At 45.5% G+C, this 25,705-nt stretch overlaps 1 protein-coding gene across 2 annotated transcripts in view; it reads right to left on the reverse strand.

The window, feature by feature from the left end:
- SMAP1 (small ArfGAP 1) overlaps positions 1–25,705 on the reverse strand; it is a 152,627-nt gene that overhangs the window by 18,922 nt on the left and 108,000 nt on the right. For both annotated transcript variants that reach the window (XM_059941815.1, XM_059941813.1), the window contains one exon: positions 4,779–4,869. In XM_059941815.1, the coding sequence (XP_059797798.1) occupies positions 4,779–4,869 (91 nt within the window). The remainder of the gene's footprint in view (positions 1–4,778; positions 4,870–25,705) is intronic.

The raw sequence follows: 25,705 nt of genomic DNA on the forward strand, positions 1-25,705 counted from the left end.
GAGCTGCCGGCAGCCGGGTCTCCCCCAGCGACGCAGGCCCCCACCTGCCTGCTCTCGCTCCACAGGTGTGATCACACAGAACTACCACCGATTCCCGAGACCTGCTTTCTGAAAGGGTAATAACAGTCTATAATGGTTCGCGGACCATACGCTTGGCAGCAGAAAAAAATAAACATTTTTATCGGATTTTAAGCTGCAGCTGAAAAGCATAACAGACTACAAAATTACTTCGGGCACTCACGCTAGACAGAGCGGCCCTCTTCCTCCCTCCCTGGAAAACAGGGGTGCCACACAAACTACCCCGACCCCCGGATCCGCCGAGTGTACAGCTCCGGGCCGCAGGCGGGGTCCAGGGCTGGGCCACGGCTGGCATTCTTTCGGTCTGCCCAGTCACAAGCTGGTTTCACTTTACAGCGTATGGCCTTTGAAAAACAGAAATCTCCCTGCAGGAATTTTCTGCTTTAAAAGTAACTAGTGTTTTCTGTGGGTGTTTTATCCTTTAGTTTGTTCTCTGTCCAGAAAATCTTATAAAAACAAAAAAATCTAGAGGAGAAGAAGTAATACATTCACCTCTCATTATATAAAACTGGAATATATATATTACTAGATAATTAAGCTGGTTATTTACTAAAAACCACGTTTAACTAGCATTGTCAACCCACCTGAACTTGGCTACTGTGATAAGCTAATGCTTTTATTTCCTGAAACACAGGCATGAAGCAAAGACTTTAAAACTTGCCCAAAGCTGTACTGTATGTTCCTTTGAGCTTTTCAATTAAGAAAAAACTGAGGAAGCCTCTATCTAAATACATCTCTATAGTTCAGTATGACTTTCATCACCGAGCTCACACTCGATTCTCTGTGAGCTCTTCCGAGGTCCCCGAGTCACTCACTCACACACACACACACAGCCCGCCCCCCCATGCCCAATGGGCCCGCGCTCAGAGCCTCCTGAGCAGGGAGCAGGCGGCCGGCGGTGCGCACACGGAACGGGAGCTGAGGACGGACACCCGCGGAGGGCTCCCACCTCTGGGGAGACTGAGCTGAAGCCTGCAGTTTATGATGCTGCTCAAGCCTTACACTCAGAGCCGGTGCTCCCCTGAAGACTCTAATCTCAGATGGGATCTTCTACAAAAAGAAAGAAAAAAGCATGCGGGATTACCCTAACCAACTGCTAAGCAGTCTGTCAGTTTTTGTCACGTGAAAACGAAGTCATAATCACCAAAGCACGGACAGGAGCACACAGGGTAGGGGCGTGGCGAGCACCGGCCCACAGGCCCTGGAAGCCAGTTTCAATGCTCTTCTCACACAGCGGGGACACATTCCAGGCAAGCGGGTCTGTGTCTGGAGCATCCAGGGCTTGTTCATTCTGGGCCTCAGTCGAGAGGGGCCCAGAGATCTTGGTTATTTCCAAGATCAGAGGGCAGGTAATAACCAAGTAGCTGACCCCACTTCTGATATCAGACAGTAAAGCACTGAATAAACAGTATTTCTACAAGCTTCCGACGTGAGTTAACACCTACAGACGAAGTCACCCTTGCAGGTACGATCAGGAGCACATCTTCAAGCCCAGCAGAGCTCAGCCTCGCTCGCCGCCCACCCACTCGTGTACGCTACGTGCCCATCACGGGGCAGAGCTGAGTGAGGCCTGCAAAGCTAAAAGCATTTGGCCCTTTTCAGAAAAAAATTTGCTGACTCTTGCTGCTAAAAAGTATACAGACAGCATTTTATGTTTGACCTTGGGACGGGGAGTAGATCTGGAAAGGTGAGCCGAAGAAAACAGGTTGAAAAAAAGACTTGCCAAAGGGCCGTTTAAAGGGGAGTTCGTATTTCTAAAAAATGATCTTGGCTCTTACGCTACAGGAGTCTACTGAATGTGATCCTGAGTGCACACAGTAACCCTGGGACTCCTGGCCCGCCATGGCTGTGTAACTGCACTAACCCTGTGGGGATTTTCTCTGTATTCTCTGCAGATGTTTTCGGTTTACGCCCGTTCTGGTCTCATTCACATGGGGATGTGCCATCTTTTCTGCACGACCACAAACCAGACTGCAAGGCACCCGCCCCTCCGCCCCACTGTGTCTCACTTTCCAGGGGAAAACCAGAGTGCCACGCTCACCTTGGGCAGCAGGAAAACAGTCTGCTGCCCGAGGGAGACACCAGCAATCAATCCTGGTTTACGAGTGCTGCTCTCCGAAAGCCTGAAAATACCTTTTGAAGGAATTTAGGTTACTGATAACCAGCAGGAGGGAAGAGCCGTAATGTGCTCTGGGTAAGGCTCCCGGTCTCCTGCTGCTACAACTCCGTCAGCAAGACCCCCAATCCCTCTCTCTGACCCCATCGCCCACCCTGCCGCTTCTGGAGCTGCTCCAACGCATGATCCAGAACTGTCTATCACCCACAAAGCCCTCTCTACGCCCTTAACCTCTCCCTCAAACACTCCCGCTCCGTCCTGCCCTAAGCGGACCTCGGTTCTCCCCTAAGGACACGGGTTCCTGACGCTCTCCCCCTGTCTAAAAAGACAGCAGCCTTCCCGACTCACGGGCCTGTGAGTGAGAGAAGCGGAACCGCTGCCAGCGCGGCTGACTCTCCCAGACACTGACACCAGAGGAGGGGTGCTGCCGTCCCAAAACCCTAAAACCCAGGGACTCTGAGCCTGGGCGGTGGAAGGCAGGGACACAGGACAGGAGCTCGACAAATGGAGACACCGTGTGACGGCGAACGGCCGGACGGCAGAGACGCCGCGCTGACCCACGCGCTGAGGGCGAGAGGGACAAGCGTTCGCCGAGGTCAGGGGTCGAGCTCCAGGCTCGCGACTAGGCGGCACCACCGCGCCAAGGGCTGGGCACCCGAGGCCCGTCCCGCCACCCGTCTCCCGGGCTCCGGCCCGCGCGGCTCCTGGGGACCGCCTAGCAGGCCCGCCTGTCCCGCAGGGTCACCCCCCGAGGGAAACACCCTACAGCTTCCACCGGGCAGCAAACCCCGCTGGCTCTCTCTCTAAAACCAGGCCCAGAACCGGCTACTTCTCGCAACTCCCGTGGCCACCACCCCTCCCACCTGTGTCACCGGCCCGCACCTCGCCTTGCTACACTATTCTCGACAGGGTGGCCGTAAGGGCTCCTGAAAGACCCAAGTCGGATGAGGTACTTCTTTGCTTGAATCCTCCCGTGCATGGCCAGGACACCCAGAGCAGCAGCCGAAGTCAGGTCACAGTGTCACTCCCAGCCGGCCCCGCCAGCGCGTCCTCCTCCTGGTCCCGCCCGCTCACGGCCAGGGAGCCCCGCCTCCTCAGGTCTTCGCTCCGACGGTATCTCGGGGGCCCCCAACCCTACTTTAAATCACACCACTGCTTTTTGTTCTCTTTTAGCTACAGCATTTAGCAAACACGACCCATGACGTATTTTACGTAACTATCTCTTCACTGTCTCCCCAGACAGGGGTCAGGCACCTTCGTCTGTCTTCTCTCACAGCTCTCTCCCCAGTGCCTACGACGGCGCCCGGACACACGGCAGACACTTCAGGAGGAGGTGCGGGGTCAGTGAGCGAGTCTGTAGGGTAAGGGCCAGGCCTGGCTCGGTTTCTAAGTTATGGACCGATAACCAGGCACTCAAGGCCGGAAAGGAAATTCTGCCGCCAAGACAAAGGCGCATGGAGTCCTAGTAGGATCTTTCCGTACTGTGGCAGTAAGTCTTTTCTCTCATTTATAGCAAAGGAAATAAAATACAGAAATTATGAGAACTAGTATTCAACACAATTATATTTAGAGCCCCTGGACTGAGCCCTATTTTTATATTTCTGATATACCACTTATTTTCACCACCATAGAAGATGTTTATCTATAGGGAGTATATCTGCATGATACACCAGTTTCCTAAGTAAGACAAAAACATTCAGTTGTAATTCTTAAGACAGAACACAATTTTCTCAATAAGAACAAAGATCAATTTTTAGAAAAGCAGTGTATGAAGTTCGACTCTACCTTCCAACTATCTTTCACTGTTTTCCTCTGTCATTAATCTTTCCCTAAACTAAAAAAAAAATTCTAAATTAATTACTGCTGAAGGCTCAGATATTACTAAAAAATAACCATTTATCAAGCTATTTTAAAAGGAAGAGGAGAAAAATGTAAAAAGAGCTGACAGTATTTGTAGATAAGGACAGTACAAGCACTCCTTGAATGGAAGTCTGTTTACTCACCAGGCAGACAACATCTATCTGTCGGCCATGAGAATAAATATGACATTAAAATGAGCACAGAAGTTCTTACTGTCATCAGACACATAAAATGAATCTAGCCACTAGATCTAGGTATAAAGCATGTTGCTTCAGCTAACCAAAATTTAAGTGGCCTTTAAAACAGCACATGTTATAATAAGGCTACACCATAATTATTTTGCTAAGGGACCCCCCCCCCAACAAAACTAAATCAAGAGAAGGCGGGGGGGGGGGGGGGGGGGGGGAGAAAAAACAATCTACTCTTCATTTCAAATGCTGAGATGTCCCAGTCCACCAAGCCTTTGAAGAGTACTTTGATATCCTCTCTCCCCAAGGAACTCATTACTTATATTTCCCTGAAGGCACTGCTGACAGACACCAGCTCCCTTGTTAAAGATTTCCCTTTTGGTGGGAACTCAGCAAACTAATCATACCATTTTCAAATTCAGTTAACAGGTATCTTTTGGCACACTGACGATAAAGCTATTATATTCGCTTCAAGTAAATGTTTCAATTGTTTTGTAACTCTAATTAATGATGACTTGTATTGTTTTGTTACTTACCGAGTCCTAAAAGATCAACAGTGGGCTCTGCAGCTTTTTTAGGGCTGGTACTTTTTTTAGGCTCCAATTGCTGATCTTCTTTCTTCTGCAGCTTTAAAGTAAATAATCAGATTTATTATTTTTTTCAAATAAACTGAACAAGACTTTTAAGCCCCAATTAGGCATAGTTTTGATAAAGTTAGTGTAATGTAGCCTACGAAGAAGCATAGTGTGATAAAGGGTAGAGCATCTATTATCAGAAACTTAAACACAATCATTGAACTCGAAATGATAAACCGGACACATGAGGACCCCAAAATAGTGAACGTAGAAATTTAATCTTAATGTAATTGTTCCTAAGCACTTAAATCCTTCACGTGAACATTCCACACGTCGTCGTATTACACTTGCTCGCTCCTGCTGCCGCCGCAGGCCCCGGGGTCCTCGCGAGCACAGCAGAGGCCGCCGGCACTCATGGAACCTGACCTGATGTGCAGGCAGACCTCGCTGTACTGCTCTTCCCTTTACTGTGCTTCACAGATCTCACGCTGCTTACAAACTGAAAGTTTGGGGCGACCTGCGTGGAGCATTCTTCCAACAGCATTCGCTCACTCTGTGTTTCTGTGCCACACTTTGGCAATTCTCACAATATTTCAAACTTTTCATATTCGCTACGGTGATCTGTGATCAGTGATCTTTGATGTTACTCTGTAATTGTTATGGGGGAGCCACGAACCACACCCATATAAGACTGCAAACTTAATCAATAAATGTTGTGTGTGTTCTGACTGCTCTACCCACCGGTGGTTCTCCATCTCCCTCCCTCTCCCTGGACCTCCCTAGTCCCTGAGACACAATACAGAAATTAGGCCAATTAGTAATCCTACAGGGGTCGTTAAGTGTTCAAGAAAAGGAACAGTCACATGTCTCTCACTTTAAATCAAACGCTAGAAATGATTAAGCTTAGTGAGGAAGGCACGTTAAAAGCCCAGATTGGCCAAAAGTAGGCCTTCTGCACCAAACAGCCAAGTTGTGAATGCAGAACAAAAGTTCTTGAAGGAAGTTAAAAGCGAATAGTCTTAGTGCTGATATAGAGAAAGTTTTAGTGTCTGGACAGAAGATCAAACCAGCCACAGCATTCTCTGAAGCCAAAACCCAATCCAGAGCAAGGCCCTGACTCTCTTCAATTCTATGAAGGCTGAGAGAGGTTAGGAGGCTGCACAAGGAAAGTATGAAGCCAGCAGAGGCTGGTCCCTAAGTCTGAAGGAAAGGAGCCGTCTCCATAACAACAAAGTTCAAGGTGAAGCAGCAAGTGCTGCTGTAGAAGCTGCAGCAAGTTATCCAGAAGGTCTAGCTAAGATAATTCATGAAGGTGGCTACTCTAAAACCACAGATTTTCATGCAGATGAAACAGCCTTCTACTGGAAGAAGATGCCATCCAGGACTTCCATAGCTAGAGAGGAGAAGTCACTGCCAGGCTGTAAAGCTTCAAAGGACAGGCTGACTCCCCTTTTAGGGGCTAATGCAGCTGGCGACTTTAAGTGGAAGCCAATGCTCATTTACCATTCCAAAAATCCTAGGGCCCTTAAGAATTATCCTCAATCTATGCTGCCTGTGCTCTATAAGTGGAACAAAAAGGCTACATGACAGCACATCTGTTTACAACATGGTTTACTGAATGTTTTAAGCCATGTACTGCTCAGAAAACAAGGTTCCTTTCAAAATGTGACTGCTCGTTGACAATGCACCTTGTCACCCAAGAGCTCTGATGGAGATGGACAACGAGATTCATGTCGTTTTCATGCCTGGTAATGTAACATCTATTCTGCAGCCCATGGATCAAGGAGTCACTTTGACTTTCAAGTTTTATTCTTTAAGAAATACATTTTGTAAGCAGACAGCTACCATAGATAGTGATTCCTCTGATGGATCTGAGCAAAGTCATTTGAAAATCTGGAAAGGATTCATCATTCTAGATGCCATTAAGAACATTCGTGATTCATGGGAAGAGGTCCAAACATCAACATTAACAGGAGTTTGGAAGAAGCTGATTCCAACCCTCATGGATGACTTGGAAGGGGGTTCAAGACCTCATGGAGGAAGGAACTGCAGATGTGGTGAAAACAGCATGAGAACTAAAATTAGAAGTGGAGCCTGAAGATGTATGGTGTTGGCCAAAAGGTTCGTTCAGTTTTTTCCGTAAGATGTCTCTAGTAGCACTTAGTTGTCTTTAACTTCATTCGAAACAATTCTGTTAGATTGTATGTGACAGCTGTCATATCAGCGTGCATTTTTAAAAAAGACATCAAAGATGTCAAATTCTAAATTATGCTTTATTATTTCAAGAAAGGTAAAAATGCAACTGAAACACAGAAAAAGATTTGTGCAGTGTATGGAGAAGGTGCTGGGACTGATCAAATGTATCAAAAGTGGTTTGCAAAGTTTCGTGCTGGAGATTTCTCGCTGGACGCTGCTCCATGGTCGGGTAGATCAGCTGAGGTTGACAGCGATCAAATTGAGACATTAATTGAGAACAACCAACGTTACACCACGCGGGAGACAGCTGACATACTCAAAATATCCAAATCAAGCACTGAAAATCATCTGCACCAGCTTGGTTATGTTCATCACTTGGATGTTTGGGTTCCATGTAAGTTAAGTGAAAAAAACCTTCGTGACTGTATTTCCGCATGCCATTCCCTACTGAAACGTAATGAAAATGTTCCGTTTTTAAAACAAACTGTGACGGGCGATGAACAGTGGACACTGCACGACAATGTGGAACAGAAGAGATCGTGGGGCAAGGGAAATGAACCACCACCAATCACATCAAAGGCCGGTCTTCATCCAAAGAAGGTGATGTTGTGTATAGGGTGGGATTGGAAGGGAGTCCTCTATTATGAGCTCCTTCCGGAAAACCAAACGATTAATTCCAACAAGTACTGCTCCCAATTAGACCAACTGAAAGCAGCACTCGATGAAAAGCATCCAGATTTAGTCAACAGAAAATGCACAATCTTCTATCAGGATAACACAAGACCGCATGTTTCTTTGATGACCAGGCAAAAACTGTTACAGCTTGGCTGGGAAGTTCTGATTCCACCACCGTAGTCACCAGACATTGCACCTTTGGATTTCCAGTTATTTCGGTCTTTACAAAATTCTCTTAATGGAAAAAATTTCAATTCCCTGGAAGACTGTAAAAGGCACCTGGAACAGTCCTTTGCTCAAAAAGAGAAAAAGTTTTGGGAAGATGGAATTATGAAGTTGCCTGAAAGATGGCAGAAGGTAGTGGAACAAAAGGGTGAATACGTTGTTCAATAAAGTTCTTGGTGAAAATGAAAAATGCGCCCTTTATTTTTACTTAAAAACCGAAGGCACTTTTTGGCCAACCCAATAACTCAATTGCTGCAGTCTCAGGATAAAGCTCTCACAGGTGAGGAGTTGCTTCTTACGGAGAAGCAAAGAAAAGTGTTTCCTGGGATGGAATCTGCTCCTGGGGAGGATGCTGTGAAGATCGCTGGGCGACAGCAAAGGACTTAGAATAGGACATAAACTTAGCTGACAGAGCAGCACAAGGGTTTCAGAGGAACAACTCCGATTCTGAAAAAATTCTACTGCGGGTAAAACGCTATCGAACAGCGTCGTATGCAACGGAGAAACCGTCCCTGAAAGGAAGCGTCCATCCACGCGGCAAACGGCATCACTGCCTCAGTTTAAGAAACTGCCGCAGCCGCCCCACCTTCGGCAGCCAGCAGCCAGCAGCCCCCAGCACGGAGGCCGGACCCTCCCCCTGCAAAAAGACGACGGCCTGCTGAAGGCCCAGATGACGGTTAGCTTTCTTTGGGCAATAAAGTATTTTTAAATTAAGGTACGGCTGAGTAATATTCCACTGAATACATAGCCTACCTCTCCTAAGCCAAGAAAATAAAACATTCGTTCATTCGCTCATTTACTTCTCAAACCACTCCCGCAAGATCATTTCTTCAACTGCCTGAAGAATGCATAGCTCAGCTGTTACATGTGTTCATTTTATGTTAGCTGTAGAAATGCATAAATTTCTAAGAACATATATCTCCCCTTACTTGTTTCTGGTCACTTACTGGTCTCCCCCTCAGAATCAGCTTTTTAACTAATTAGCCTACCAATCATTATAGATATCAATTCTTTAGTAACCTTCTCAAAGACACAATTATCAGCCTGTAACTATATAATTCTCAGAAGTTTAACATAATTCATTTTGCATTCTCTTTTTCAGCCTCTAATAGAGGTAAGACTTACCTTGCTTTTTAGCAAAATAATTTCAAAGAAAGCACAGTTTGTAGTAACAAAGTAAGCAATCTTTTCAACTGAATACTTAAACTGCTAGACCTTCCTTCCTTCCTTTTTTTTTTTTTTTTTTAAACTAGACAACCTATGTTACTGTAAACACTTAAATCTGCAAGAGAAATGGGGGATTAAATGGCCACGAGCGGGTGCACAGACTTCAAACCCTCCCGAGGCAGGTCTTCCCTGGTCACACTCCTTGCAGTACTCTGTATATTATATCTGCAAGTGTCATATGTTTAGATGGCACTTAAAAATCTAATCCCTGATATAACTTAAAATCAGAAAGGCCTAAAGTTGAAAATAAACTTAGATAATATGGCCAAACTCATTCATTCTGCATTATTAACTGAGGTCAGATATTATATGCCAAATAGGGATAGAGTAACTAAAATTTATTTTCTGTCCCTCAATTCAGATTGATTTCTTTGGTATAATATTTTACTGAATCTTCTTCCATGCAAAGAAGCACAGAACAAACCTGTGACAGATTCCTTCCTACTCACTTTCTACAGTCTAAGAATCCAGAACCTCTTCAGGCTAAAATGATTTCTTTTTAAAAATTCAAATTCTGGTTATGAGTTATCTTCCCACTCAATTAGAGAACTACCTTTGAAAATATTACTGAGTATGAACTTACCCGCCCCCGCAACATTTGGAAAGGGGAGAAAACGCCAAATCAAGCAACACAGAGGCCCTCCCATAAGCTTGGCGCGCACCCTCAGCACCGCTGCAAACAATCTGGAAAGTATCTTTCCTTCCAGACGTCACACGCCTACACGCATCCCAAGAGTTTCTCTTCTTCCTTGGATTTCGACTGCATCATAGTTTTAAGTGGGTGTATGTCAACCATTTCCACAGGAAACTGTATAACAGAGAGCACGTGTGTAGGTGCACAGGGTAAAGAGAAACATGGAGGCGAGAATAAGGAAACGTCCGACACAGAGTTCATCAAACCACAGATGTGGCCCACCAATGGGTTCTTGAAGCCCCTTTTATGTATAACAACTATATATTTTATTTTTTTGGCACTAAAAGAATGAAATAGAACATAAAACAGAGTGCACTGCACAAAGTACAGGTAAGCACTCATGAACTGTTTTGCACATTTGTGCCCATATGTGAGCGCATGAAGGCTGGACCATAACGTAAAACAGATTTCTTACCAGAGTCATGGGCTGAGAAACACTGTTCTAGAGATGGTCTGCTCCTCTGCTGCTACAGTGGGTCAGCTTACTTGAGTGAGCAGTGTCTATGCCCTAAACCTTACCGACCACTCCAAATACAGCTGCTCTACATGGATTTCAATAATTCAGACACGAGTGACCCTTATAGCTGGCATCTCATAGGCTGTCCCACAAATCAAAATGGCAAAATAGTTGATCACTTTAAAAACTGTTTTGTATCCCTTCAACCTCAAATCCTGCTGAGGCAGAATCGTGAACACATCGGTGTGTGGCGGAGATCATTTTAGAGATCGTTCTCCTGTAACTGCACAGTGATCCAAGTACTGCCTTATATGCGGTAGTGAGAACTACAAAGACTGAATTCAGAGGCTACTCTTCTTTGCCCATCAATGTAAACATAAGAAAGTAGCCTCATTGTTTTCATTTTAAAACATATTAAAAAATTGAAGGACATGTACCACAGCACCAAACTACACAGGCAAGACATCTTCCTGAAATTCTAGTCAGAATAATACTTATAATAATACCTTTTAGAGTTAAACATCCATAAAAAGATTTCAATTTTCTATTCAATTTCTTTGAGTGACTTTCCAATAACTAAAATTTAATCTCAGCCATATTTATAATTATTTTCATAGATCTTTGCGTAAAATGACAGGAATAGCCTTCCTAGCCTTAGGTGAGTAATAATATGTAAAAAATATAGAGCCAGGAAATACAAAAAATCTGTGTTTATATATTACCATTATGGAGGTTCAAAAAAACTCTAAAATAAAATCCTCTAAATCCGCCTGTGACAGTCTTTAAACAGCCTGGATTTAATCAAGAAAAGAGAAGCGCCCTGAGTTCATCCTGGAAATCCTGTCTAATGGCCACTCTGAAGTCTACTTAGTTTCTACAGCTAAACATAGTTGGCACTCCCTATCTTTATGTATGTAAGAATATATACATATGGAACCAGGTTAATGTCAGAGAAGAACTACAAGTAGATTCCCACAATGTATTCCAGTTAAACATGTTGCGTGTTTAATAAACAAACAGGTGTGTAACAGGTTATGCCTTCCTGAGCAAGCTCTTCTGAAATGAACACACCTGATTTCTACCACACTTGCTTGTAACACAAGCAGTCCTATTTATCACATACTTTCAGGATATAAAAACAGTAAACCTCAAACAAAAATATTAATACACAAACTATTAATTTGACCTTTTGCTCGGTAGTGTACCAATTCCATTGTACTTTGCAAAGAATAAAGATAAAATTGAGATATTTAAAATATAGCTATCATATAAAGCCAAATTTTAGAAGACTTAAGAATGAAAATGCTATTGTCTTGTTAGATTTTGGGGCAGACATAGAACACGGTGTCAGAACAGTAAGTCAAGACCTTGAGAGGCACATTTTCCCTCATGTAACTGTCACCCTTTTGATATTCAAGCAGTATGTACAGAATCATTCCACTTCAATTTCTCCTGCTACTGAAAACATCACATATGGAACTTGCCTTTTAATAAGTGAAGAATGCAGTCGGCTGTCAATGGGTAAAATTAGGCAATCTATAATTTATTAAACAAACTTTCCTAACAAGCAAGAACCCAGGTCTGCTTAGATAAAGCAATTTTATAAAATGTCATTTCCTTAGATTCATACCGAGCAAATGTCTCATTCAAATTATTAAAACCTGTATTAGCAGAAACTTCACTAGCCAATCCTTTCGTAACTCATAAAACTACATTACAGAATGTAACTGAATCAAAAACCACTTAGTTTCCAACTCCTACATTTACCAGCATTTCCTAACCCTTTAAATAACAGAAATAACAGCTAAGCCTCTAGAATGTGATTCACTATTCTTCAGTTGACCAATTAACGTAAATAATAGTGTTAATATGTAAGAATAGGGAAGCTATACAACTTTCCAAGGTCTAGATGTAATTATTCGAATTTTTCTTTAAAAACTGACTACATCACAAATCATGCCTTAACTAGTTTGTCTATAATCAGTTTCCTTTAACATTCATAGACTCATAGAACTAGATGAGACAAAACATACTGTTTAATTCTCTCATTTTCAAGTTAAGGCTATTACAGTGATGCAAAGGCAGGGAGGTCTGCAGGGCGGACAGGAAGGAGTCTGAAAGGCAGCAGCTGGTCAAGGCGCCCTGGGAAGGACACCGAGCGCGGAAAAGACGGCGGACCCACCTGCCTAACCTGGAGGTCTAGCGTCAGGAAGTAACAAAAGGTAAAGCTGCAGACGTAAGCTGAGCCACGTTACACGAGGACCCAAAGAGCCCACCAGAGCTCGGAACGGGATGAATTTTCAAGGCAGGTGGCATAAACAAAGCTACTCCTCGCAGGGCAGTGCGCAGGAACGGCCCTGAGAAAGGAGATGACCACGGCCACCGCGGGGCAGGGTGTGCGGCCACGACCCGAGCAGAGCAACGCCCAGGAAAATGAACACGAACCCGCCGCCGCATCACAGCCTGAAACCTGAAACATTCTCTAATAGCTACTCAACAACACACAGTTCCCAGGATACCACCTCGTCCGGGTGCCTTCTGAAATCCTAATGGTGGGATTTCACCTTTACTACAGCTTTTAGTAAAACTTTAAGAATGACGGCTTGTACATCATCATCCATTCTACTCTAAAGCAGAAACAGAAGTCAGACTGTGTCATCCATGTTGTTCACCCACTGAAGCCGTTCAATGGCATAATATCAATAATTAATACAAATCACTGTCTTACGTTCCTACTGTATTTTTAAAAATTCCTTTACTGTAGATTTAAGAGGTTTGGGGAAAGAGCTGAGCTAAATACAGGTGTTCAAGTTGCTGTCTTTTTTTTTGGCAGCACCACACAGCACGCGGGATCTCAGGTCCCCGACCAGGGATCGAACCCACGGCCTCTGCAGTGGAAGCGCGGAGTCGTAACCACCGGATGGCCAGGGAAGTCCCACATTCCTACTATATTTTGATAGTTATAATTACCATATGTTTGTATGCGTGTGCTTTCACAACCAACTTATATACAACCTGAGAATTAACCTTGCACATAACTCGTTTGTTCCCCAAATCTCCCCGTTTTACTTATTTAGAATCTTGTTAAAGTTTCCCTTTTTCTTCTTAACCATTCTTTATAATATACATATGGATCTTTTCCCCACTAAGCCTCTCATTACACTGGTTTTGAATTTAATATTCTTTCTTAAGTCATATTTTGAGAGTTCGATTTCGAACTGTAATCTACATTTGATTTCCCCAGCCACAGGGGCATCTTTCAGTAAATGGCTCTCATGGCCCAGGGACACTACAACCCCAAACAGTACGTCCCTGGGCTGGAGAAGCAGCAAAGATTTATATAAATTTGAGAACACAAAGGCGCCTCAGACGACATTTACTCAACCCATTACATGGCGCGTGAGGCACCACTGGGACGTGTCACGCACAGGGCCACTCTGGGCAAGAAGATCCCCCGGCGCTATGGAATCACTGGACGTGATGACACAGCACATGGCACATTCCGACAATCTGAAGACGAGGAAGTTTCCTCCTCAGGCGGCCTGTAACAGCTACCCGCTTACCCCGAGTCTCCGGACACCGCCTCGCAGCAGGGAAACGAGGCGTGAACAGACGGACACAGCAGCAGGGAAAGGAGGCGTGAACAGACGGGGCACCAACTCCCAACAGCCCCGGCAGACCGCGCGCTCACACCAGGCCCCCGCCGTCTACAAGCCCCTGACGTTTCCTTCTGTGCTGTCATATTCAGGGCAGTTGAGGTGCCGCTGCCTTCACTTCAGGATCTTACTGTTCCCCAATTTGTCGGTACTCTGTATCTAAGACTTTCTGAGGGACTAAATTCTATCGTGCAACGGCTTAACTAACCTTTGTTGCCTGGTCATCTGAAAATGCGGACGATATGACAATGACACGCTGAGTGCATAAAAACGCTGGCGAGAGCGAAGTCCAGGGCTGAGCCCCGCGGAATGCAGCGAGCTCCCTCGACCCTGACTTCACTTCTGCTCCCTGCACTTCTCCCGGCACAGCCCTCCATCCGGCGTTCAGTCCACCCACAGCCTGCTCACCAGGCCCAGCTGCCCACCTCTGGACCAGAAGGAGATCCGGGAACCCCGACCACTAAGCTTAGTCTGACAGGAACTGTTCTTAGGGAACCCATGCAGGCGACTAGTGAATGTTGCTAACACTTTGAAGAAAGGACTAAGTCATTAAAAAGAAAATTCCATTTGAGTTCTGCATAGAATTCACGCCAAGCTCAATGATACAAGCATTCATGATCCACTTACATTTTCCTTCTGAAGATCTGGACGTTTGCCTCTCTCTAAACTCCCGGGTCCTGTCTCAGGGCTTAGTTCGGACAGCTTCTCAAAGAGGGGCCTACATGCTTCACACATCGGGCCTGCAAAGTTTCTCACTGCTCAGCACAAACACCGAGTGCCTACATGGGCAAGCTCCCTTAAAAGAATACTGTGCAGAATTTTTGTGAGGGTTAAAGTACTATACAGAGTCCTTCTCACAGCGGCTGGCACATAACCGGTGCTTCCAAGCCGGCAGCTGCTGGTGGTTGTGAGGGTGCCTTTCATAAATACGCGCCCGAAGCGTAAGCACTAGGGACACAAGGGTGAGTAAGACGTGCCTGCTAAGCTTAAGAGGCGTATATTGTGGTCAAGCAAACGGGCACAAACACAATTCCAGTTCCGTGTGGAGCGGCGCAGTAACGGAGTAAAGGCTCAGAGGAGCTGCAGGCCGAGGCCCCGCACGCGTCCGAGAGGTGGCCTCTGCGACGCGTGGCCCTAGGGTGGGAGGGCGGCCCGACGCCCCCGTCTGCTCGGGACAGCCCCACTCAGTGCTTGTGATTCCGACCTCCGGTTTCACTCTTAGAAGGACCCAGTTGCGAATGCCCACCCAATTTCTTACCCTTGTCTACACAGTAGTCTGGAGGTTTGCAGAGAAGGAAGAAGAAGGTAGTTTTTTTATAATTCACCACTTACCTGTCAGCAAAAGTATGAAAGAAAGACAACAATTAAATGGGGCACCGCTGAGAGGGGGCCGCCGCCCGCCCGTCACACACGCACATTCCCGGGACCTGGTGCTACAGCATTCGGCCGGCCTGCTTCTGGGTCAGGCTTTCCCTCACTGCGCCCTGCTCAACGTCAGCCCTCCACGCCAGGGTTTGGAAAGAAAGGAAGGAAGGGAGGGAAGGTGGGAGGGAGGAAAGGAAAAACAGCCCAATTTTAAACCCAGTCTGTATGGGAACCTTCAGCAGGTCACTTAACACCTCTGACTAGGGTCACTTCACAGGCATAGGCTGCACAGCCCCCAGAGCCCACAGAGGTTTAACACTCTGCAATTACGTCTGGAAAGTCTTCATTTTCTCTTTGAACTTGATCTTGTAAATGCCAAGGGCCGAGGGAAGGTAAGCTGCCGCGCCGGAGAGGCCGCGTGTGTCCCCGCGGTTGGTGCCTCGCTGCCCGCGTCGGCCGGGGGACCAGGGCCCACGACGCTCCGTGAGCAGAGACGCCCGTGCGGACGAGGGCACGAGGTACAGCGGGAGGTGGGGCTGACGCGTGCGGGCCGCGCCTTCTCTTCCCAGCGCACAAGGCGGCAGGGGCGGGGCCCTAAGGCCCCGGAAGGACCCGGACCGCCTTCCTCGCCTCTACTCAGCGGACCGCTTCCAGTGAAGACGCGACAGAGGAGGGGAGAGCGAGGGCCGCCCACGGCTCCGCTTCCCCTCGGTCTCCCTCACCCCCCAGTTAACCAAAGCGGGAGAGGGTGGAGCAGCGACCCAGACGCGCGGCAGCCGCTGCGGAGCACAGCTCCCGGCAGGCTGGGGCCCTCTAGTGCCTGCACCTGGACACGCGGCTCCTCCAGCGACAGACGGGGACAGGTCACCCGGGGCTAAACACGCCTGTGCGCACGTGCAGCTGGGGCCCTCACGACCAGTAAGATACAAGGAGGCCACAAGCCAACCGCCCTTTCGGAGGGGCTGGGAGCAAAAGCAGGTCCTGCGCGTGAGCCCCGCACACAGCGCCACCAGGGGCGGGCGCACCGCCTGAGCCCCCGCCCCTACCCTCGCCCCATCTAAGGGACCCGCTCGCCACCCCTCGGGGCGCGAGCCAGGGCACCTGCTTCCTGGTTCTGCTCCCTGGGGTCCCAGTAAAGCCTTGCCTGAATCGCTCGTCTGGCTTCATATCCATTTCTATTGATTAAAGAGTCCAAGGGCCCGCAATCCCTGGCCTAGGGAACCAGTGCCCACCGTTCCCACCTAAGAGCAAAATTCATGGGCATGTACACGCTAATAAACACAAATTGTATAATCCAGATGATTCCACATCTATGTGCTCTTGTGTTTGCAATGAAGACTTTCACTGTACAGTATAAAAATGAGTGATAAAATTCATGTTAATTATGTAAATTTTTAATTTTTCTACCATTAAAAGCAAATCAGCTTTGAGAGACAAGTGGAGAGACTGCAGAAGAACAAAAAGAGCTTTATAGGGACTCCCTGGCGGTCCAGTTGTTAAGACTTCACCTTCCAATGCAGGGAGTGCGGGTTCGATCGATCCCTGGTCGGGGAGCTAAGATCCTACATGCCTCGCGGCCAAAAAACCAAAACATAAAACAGAAGCAATATTGCAACAAATTCAATAAAGACTTTAAAAATGATCCGCATCAAAAAAAAAGAGCTTTATATTTTAGTACCTTTAATGGTACTTTTTTCTTGTTTTTGAACAAGGGGCCTCTAATTTTCATTTTGCAGTGGCCCTGCAAATTATGTAGCTGGCCTTGTCCCTGGGCCTCAATTTTTGGTTAGTGAAAAAGGAATAATTGTCATATTGACCTTATGACTACTAATGTAATAACTAAGATAAATATACCCAGGCTAGTTTTTGGTCTAGCATGTGAGGCAGCTGGAAAGTCATCACTCCATCCTAACAACAAGTAAAAAGCTGAAAAAACTGAAAAGTCAACAACTCTTCTTAGATCCATCAGAGAAGTAAGGTCACGGGCAAACCACAGCCGCTCCCCAAGCCTCCCCCCAAACTGGAGAAGACAGGAGAATACAGAGAATTATAACTCACTAGAGCAGAAACCAACACCAGGGTAGTGCTGGGGCCCAGGACAGGCTACCCAAAAATATGCCTCAATGACATACTGATTATTCTAAACCAAAGCTGCTTGAGGAAAAAAAAGATATTAATTGGGAAAAAAAGATATTTTCTTGGGCTTTCCTGGTGGCGCAGTGGTTGAGAATCCACCTGCCAATGCAGGGGACACGGGTTCGAGCCCTGGTCTGGGAAGATCCCACATGCCGCGGAGCAACTGGGCCCGTGAGCCACAACTACTGAGCCTGCGCGTCTGGAGCCTGTGCTCCGCAACGAGAGGCCGCGATAGTGAGAGGCCCGCGCACCGCAATGAAGAGTGGCCCCCGCTCGCCACAACTAGAGAAAGCCCTCGCACAGAAACGAAGACCCAACACAGCAATCAATCAATCAATCAATCAATAGGATTAAAAAAAAAAAGATATTTTCTTAAAAGATATTAAGAGAAAGCCCGAAACGCTCTGACCCTCCTCTGTCTGCCTGAAGCGGGAAATAAATGTCCCACGTGGAGGCATCCTCCCTACACCAGGAGGAAAGAAAGGACTCTTACTTACCACCATTTAGGCAATTCAAGGCTAAGAAAGCTGCATAAACAAACTCTGTTACTTGGGGAAGGGAAACAGCCAACTTCAGCACACCGCCCCTGGCCCCCCCACCACCACCACCGCCGGCCATCGTGTCCCACCTATGGTGGGGAAGAGCAGAGGCACTTGTGGAGTTCACAGCCCAGGGACACAGTCTCAGCAGAAGACCAGACCTCATCACAGGACTCCCGAACACTGCCCCGCCCTCACACCCCGCTGCCACGTTACTACAGGCTTATTTACTGGAGTTCTTTGCCAGTACATTATGTTCAGCCTCAACAGAAAATTACAAGGTGTACAAAATGGCAAAAAACACAGTTTGAAGAGACAGAATGAGCATCAGAACCAGATTCAGATATAGCAGGGATGTGGGAATTATCAGACTGAATTGAAAAGAACTATGTTTAATATGCTAAGGGCTCTAATGGAAAAAGTAGACGGCATGCAAGAACAGACGGGTAACGTAAGTAGACAAATGGAAATTTCAAGAAAGAATAAAGAAATGGTACCGATCAAAAACATGTAACAGAAATGAAGAGTGCCTGTGATGGGCTCATCAGCAGACTGAACACGGCTGAAGAACGGAAGAACATTAGAGGATGAATAAGTGAGGGTAATAAGATAAGTATTACAACAGTGCTTTGTAAACTGTAAAAATGAAAACATATAAACATTTGCGATTTTAATGTTACTATTATAAGCTGACTCTTCCTACTCTCTTTCTTCACTAATATCTCGGAAGCTGGTGGCTTTATGTTTCATCGTGCCATCAGGTACTAGGAGAGAACACAGTAGTACCAAACACACTTGAGTGGTACCACATGAACGTCAGCCTGCTTTATCAGATACCTGATACTGTCTCAAGATTTCCTTCGTAGCCAGCTTGGGAACTCTCTAGAAATTGCAGCAATTTATGACTAAATCACAAGAAGCCTAGAGGTTTTCATCCTTTCACTGTCTGCATTAAGATGATGCATCAAGTCTACAGCGGAAACAGAAACTGAGCGTCAGAAACCAGTCACTCAATTCTCAAACGCAGAGGGTGTTTGTCTATTTAAAGTTCTTGGTTCTGATAAAGTAAAATATCTGTTAATAAAATGAAAACACTGTTAGCAAAGAACAGAACTGATATTTTATAGCTACTTTATTTCAGAATGTTATTTCATATATTATTAGGAGATAACATTATTTGATATTTAGCATGTCTAAATCACGTTACAAGTATTCTAGTAATTTGGTAAGAAATCCATCCAAAGGTATAATTTCATGTTAGCACAACCAACACAACCACAATGAACAACTGCCATTTATGCAGTTCACATGCAGTAAACCCATGTTCTAATTTTTTTACTTTTATTAGTTAATGGCAGAATCTAAGAATCACCTTGATGTGTAAGGGTTTGGAGACTGTGCTCGTTCAGACAAAGCACAGTGAGCTGAAATGCTGTCTTGCCACTACAGTTACTAATACCACTCTCGCCTCTCTACTACAAGCGCCACTACGATTACCTCTCCCCTTCTGCTCCAACCCCCCGCCCACTACCGTCCAACCCAAGCTGGCCTATTTTCCTTTTCTCCTGAAGAATGGATATCCTCTCTCTTCGGCACTTGGCTGCGGCTGCTTCAGAATAATACGATGCTGTCTTTCAACACGTCGCTTCCAGCTTTACGTCTTCTTCTTAAAGCAGGGAAAAGGTAGATAACCACAAGCTCCTGTCTCATGGTCTGCCAGAGAAATGCGGGCCCTCAGCTTAGTGAGGCTACACAGGGAAGGACGTGAGGAAAAACTTGTTTCACCAACAACCAATGAACAGACTACTGTGTATGAAAAACCACTGCTCCAGTTCCAAAGTCAGAGACAAAAGCAAAAGCTGCAGAGTATTTCCTGCAGGTCCAGGTAATGGACAGAGAAGGCTGCCTGCATCGCTGGACGTGCACGCTCACTGCGAGTTCCAGGTGCACTGCTCCCGATCAAAGACAGCTGCTCCCAACACCTTACCACTGGCAGAGCTTCTGGTCGGGAGCCGTGGGGCTTCACCCCGGCACCGCTTACAGGCGGTCTCATCACACTCAGCTCGCAGCTGCTTACGTCCTGACCAGCTCTAACGCAAATAAATATCTCGTCTCTACAGAGCTCCTGTGTGGGCGCGGGTACCGCTGGGCCTTCCCAAGGGCTAGTGCGTACATTTCCATACGGCCTACCAGCCACTGCACCAGAATCTCCGGAGCAGGAAAACACCTTTTTAAATGACAACGCCCATATATTAGGTATTCTAAGATATATCATTAAAAGACATAAATTAGCTTAGCTATCAGCACCATATTAACTAATCCTCTTAGAATTGCAAAGATTTATTGATAATTCATTTGCTAGGAACTTTTTGTGATAATAGCTACAGATATTACTTTTTAAAAATACCTTCTACAGTTTGGCTAAATACTTTCCAGTATTATAAAGGTGGTTTTATCTTTTTTCCCTATTTTTAAAAAAATTTCCCTATGGTGGGTTATTATAAGTATCAGTTGGAGAGAAAAGTACCCTGAACACCAAGTTGTTTGTACACCCCCTGCAGGCTCAGTGGTTGTGTTACGTGTTTAACCACAGGTGTCGCCTCGGTTCATTCAACACTCACCCTGTCTAGTAAACTGACCTGACAGGGAGACGTCTGCATTACAGGCAAAGTCGACAGCCAGGAACTAAACTCCTCTCTTGTCTGAAGTTGCAGTGGCCCTTCCCTCGGCTCCCTCCACTCCCCTCAACTGTGTCAGCGTCACGTGTGACCTTCCCACCAGCACATCATCAAGAGGATCATCTCTGCCCCCATCCTTTTCCACAAAGAACGCTGGCTCCACTGAGAGTCATTTTTTCGATAATTAAGCCATCACACACGTGCTTGGCAGTGTCCAAGGCACTGGCGTTCTACAGTTTGCATTTTGGGGATGGGGGGAGGAGGCGCAGAGGGGAGAAGCAGACAATAAAACGAACGACCGCAGACGGTGTTAAGTGCCGTAAGGTAAGTTAAGAAAGGGTATCATAATCAAGAATGCCTCAGGACTACTCTGAATTAGGCGTTCAGGGTAGCCCTCTGTCTAAGGTGTTGTTTAAAGTAAAATCTGAATGACAGGAAGGCAGTGCCCATGAAAGGATCAGGAAAAGCAACTAAATACACTTGACTAGACTGTAAGCTCTAAAGGGCAGGGATTTTTGTCTGATTTGTTCGCCGTTGCCCCCAAGACCCTACCCCCATGTCCACCACAGGGCAGGCACTCCTTATGCATCTGCTGAATGATGTGGGTGCATCTTTGGAATTGGGCAGGTGAGTGGCCCATCCAAAAATAGTTATCAACTATGACTTCTAATTACCATTTTAAACTTAAATTTTAATCATAAACACTGAGGTCTTTCTGACTGTAAAGGCCATAATTCTCTTCAGGTGCCATACTGCCCTTACTTAGCAGAGATGGAATGCTGAACCAGGAACACCCGCACTAGAAACCGTGGGCCTAAGATAGAAACAGCTCGCTACTCCCCGATGGGTGTTAACAGCTGTTTCAGTTAATCTACGGCAGACGCTCACAGGAAGACAGTAGCTCCCTATCAGGGGCCTCCTTTTTAGAAAGGCCTGCTCGACCACTGTGGGACCCTGGGTAAATCTCACTCTCTGGAGCTTACGTTTCTCCTGGTGTGATGAGTGCATGATGACTATGTAGGGTTTCTGTGAGACTCAATTAGCACACACAAAATGCTGCACAACGCGCAGCACTTAGTAGACGCTCAGTTAATCCCTTGACCATCCTCCCTTCTTTCTTTCTCCGCTTTTGGTTGTAACAGTAACACACTGAGGGGCCGCAGTTAAGAGCAAATACTCTGAAGGCAGGACGTTCAGACTCAAATCTCAGCCTGGCTACTCAATAGCTGTGTGACCATGAATAAGTTACCAAAGCTGCCTCTCTCAGGTTCTCAGCAGTAAAGGAGGATAAGAACGGTGTCAAGGTCATGGAGCTGCTCTGAGGATGGCGAAATAACACACACTGAGGGCTCAGAACACTGCTGGCAGGTCAAGCCCTCAGGAAGCATGGACTCTTTTTAACACCTGCAATGACCCATCAAATCTAACTGCTGAGCCTTCCACCTTGGCTGCAACATTCTTAAGCACAGGCTTTAACTTAGTACGACTACCCTTCATCAGAGCGTTTATTGAGGAAATATTTCTCTCATTTCCCAGTTAAGGACACTTTTCATTTACTGTGAGGGACTGCAACGAACACATACTTACTGACCAGAGTTTTCCTTTCTTTCATTAAATAGGAAATGAACGCTTCGCACATAAATTGGATTTCTTCCCTTTTTATTGCCTCGCTTGCAATAAAGCTTTAAATGATTGCAAAATCATTTTAGAAATTCCATGAACAAAAAAAGAATGTTTCCAATTTACTCTAAGCCTGTCATAGAACCTGAAATATGGTTTTCTGCCACAATCTATACACTCTTTATCACCCCAGTTACTTTAATAATGAGGAAGTATTAAACAGCTATTACAACTTCGGCTGGTTCCTTTTTCTTTTAGGCTCGAGGGCATTTTAGCCTACCTTATTTAACAAAATAAGGCTGCTATCACCTTGTTATTGCTCCTGTTCCGCTGAAAGAGAGAAAGACGGTTAGGAAGCCGGGAAGGACGGAAGGGGGCTGAGGGGGGTGGGCCTGAGACAGACTCCCTCCACCTCAGCATCCTACCCGCCCCCCTCCGCCAAGACTATCCCCTGGACACCAAGGCCTAACAGGAATCCCTACTGTTTTGTGTGCAAATACATTTGCATGTGGCAAAAGGGATAACGTGAAAACCACAGCAATGGGCTTTCACTGTAAGCAAGATTTGCATGTACCCTCCCCATTTTTAATGTACTAGCATATTTAAGCATAGGATTTAGTGACGGGGGTAGTGAAAACAAGGGAGAAATGGGATGCAGAGAAGCTCCCGCTGCCGGGCTCTTGAGGAGCCGGGTCACAACGTAGCCGGTCACTGCTGGCCGTTCAGGTGAGGGAGACACATCTTTTCAACTAAGAACACAGTAAGCTCAAACCCACAATCTGTTCTTGATTTGCTACCACTACTAGCAACTTCCTTCTATAAAATGACAGGTGCGGGGAGTAAACAACTTAAATCTGAGAAACTATGTTATATCTGGAGTACCCTCAGGACCTATACTGTAATAAAACATCCTCTTCCATTAAAAGGCACCAGGGCTCCCTAGTAAAATGGATACAGGTCCGGGGCAGGCAACGCAGAAGATGAGCTTAAGGCAATTACCACACCAAGTATCAAGGACATTATCATGCGACTACAGTTGCATCACAGATACAGGAGCCAATATGAAGAGGTTCTCCATCAAAGGATAATAACTGCAGTGGATGGTTGCAAACATACTATACCTGCTCCAATCCATGAATATGCAGTGAGACCCCCCACACCCCAACTGGACACAACGAGAGGATGCTAACGAATCAACTTACTATTTTGAAAACTGGTCGATTAGGGAAAGAATCAAGCTGCCTCTCCCATATGAACTACCACGTAACCCAAACTAGTAGAAATATTTCAGCTACTAAAAAAGAAATAACAGAATTAGGAAATCGTCATTTTGCAGGGCCTGGCGACTTGCTAGAAACAGGTACTGACAGAAAGAGAAAAACAAATACCGTATGCTAACACATATATATATGGAATCTAATAAAAAAAAAAATGGTTCTGATGAACCTAGGGGCAGGACAGAAATAAAGACGCAGGCGTAGAGAATGGACTTGAGGACACAGGGAGGGGGAAGGGTAAGCTGGGACGAAGTGAGAGAGTGGCATGGACATATAGACACTACCAAACGTAAAATAGACAGCTAGTGGGAAGCAGCAGCATAGCACAGGGAGATCAGCTCAGTGCTTTGTGACCACCTAGAGGGGTGGGATAGGGAGGGTGGGAGGGAGATGCAAGAGGGAGGAGATGTGGGGATATATGTATATGTATAGCTGATTCACTTTGTTATAAAGCAGAAACTAACACAACATTGTAAAACAATTATACTCCAATAAAGACGTTAAAAAAAAAAAGAAACAGGTACTGAGGTGAATGGGCTAACAGACAGAATGAGAAACAGCCAGATGTTACGTGTCTCTTGACGGAGAAATAATAACACCACAGTCTATGTAAAATGAAACAATAAATCACATGGGAATCCGAAGGACAAAGGGACAACAGGGATGCGGATCAACAGAACTCAGGCTGAGGGATGGAGAAGACCCCCTCCTTCCACAGGTGACTTACGGGAAACAGAGGTGAGGGGGGGACTGCTAGGCTAAGAGGCTCAAATGACAAGCCAGCCCGATCTGCAGCTTGCTGCGAACTAACACACTGGGGGAGAACTCATGCCTCGTGTAAGGTAACCGGAAATATGAATCCTTTATAGGGCATTTGATGAGGAATAATGAATCACTGCATTTTTTTTTTTTTTAGTACACATGGATAATGGCCTTTTATTCTTTTTAAGAGACCCTGTCTTTTAGAGATACATAATGAAATATTTATGGATGAAATGACAATTTCTGGGACTTATTTCAAAATAGTAAGGGTAGAAATGAGGTACCACTTCACACTGGTCAGAATGGCCATCATTACAAAGTCTACAAACAATAAATGCTGGAGAGGGTGTGGAGAAAAGGGAACTCTCCTACACTGTTGGTGGGAATGTAAACTGGTGCAGCCACTATGCAGAACAGTATGGAGGTTCCTCAAGAAACTAAAAATAGAGTTACAATATGATCCAGCAATCCCACTCCTGGGCGTATATTCAGACAAAACTATAATTCAAAACGATACATGCATCCCCTATGTTCATAGTAGCACTATCACAATAGCCAAGACATGGAAGCAACCTAAATGTCCATCGACAGATGAATGGATAAAGGAGATGTGGTACATATATACAATGGAATATTACTCAGCCATTAAAAAAAATGAAATAACGTCATTACAGCAACAAGGATGGACCTAGGGATTATCATACTAAGTGAAGTAAGTCAGACAGAGAAAGACAAATATTATGTGATATCACTTACAGGTGGAATCTGAAATAGGACACAAATAGAACAGACTCACAGACTAGAGAACAGACCTGTGGTTGCCAAGGGGAGGGGGGTGGGGGAGGGATGGAGTGGGAGTTTGGGGTGAGCAGATGCAAACTATTACACACAGGATGGCTAAACAACAAGGTCCCACTGTACAGCACAGGGAACTACATTCAATACCCTGAGATAAACTGTAATGGAAAAGAATATGAAAAAGAATGTATATATATATATATATATATATATATGTGCAACTGAGTCACTTTGCTGTATAGCAGAAACTAACACAACAATGTGAATCAACTCTACTTCAATTAAAAAAAAAAAAATCCCCAAAATAATAAGGGTAGAAAGAGTAAAGGTATAGCTGACACAAGATTAGGTAGGTATGATCTGATAACTGTTGAAGCTGAGTAACAGGTGTGTATACATTTGACATTTTCCAAGTAAAGTTTCATAAAATGAAATTTTAAATATCTGGAATAAATTTACACTTACAGATAATGTATACTTTGAGAAACAAATCCCAAAGATTTATGATCTTGTAATAAAGGCAATTTTATGCCTAAATGCCTATATAATTTATGCCTAAATTATAACAATTTACCCTGGCAAT

This window comes from Balaenoptera ricei, chromosome 12 (assembly GCF_028023285.1).
Source record: "Balaenoptera ricei isolate mBalRic1 chromosome 12, mBalRic1.hap2, whole genome shotgun sequence".
NCBI classification, from domain to species: domain Eukaryota; kingdom Metazoa; phylum Chordata; class Mammalia; order Artiodactyla; family Balaenopteridae; genus Balaenoptera; species Balaenoptera ricei.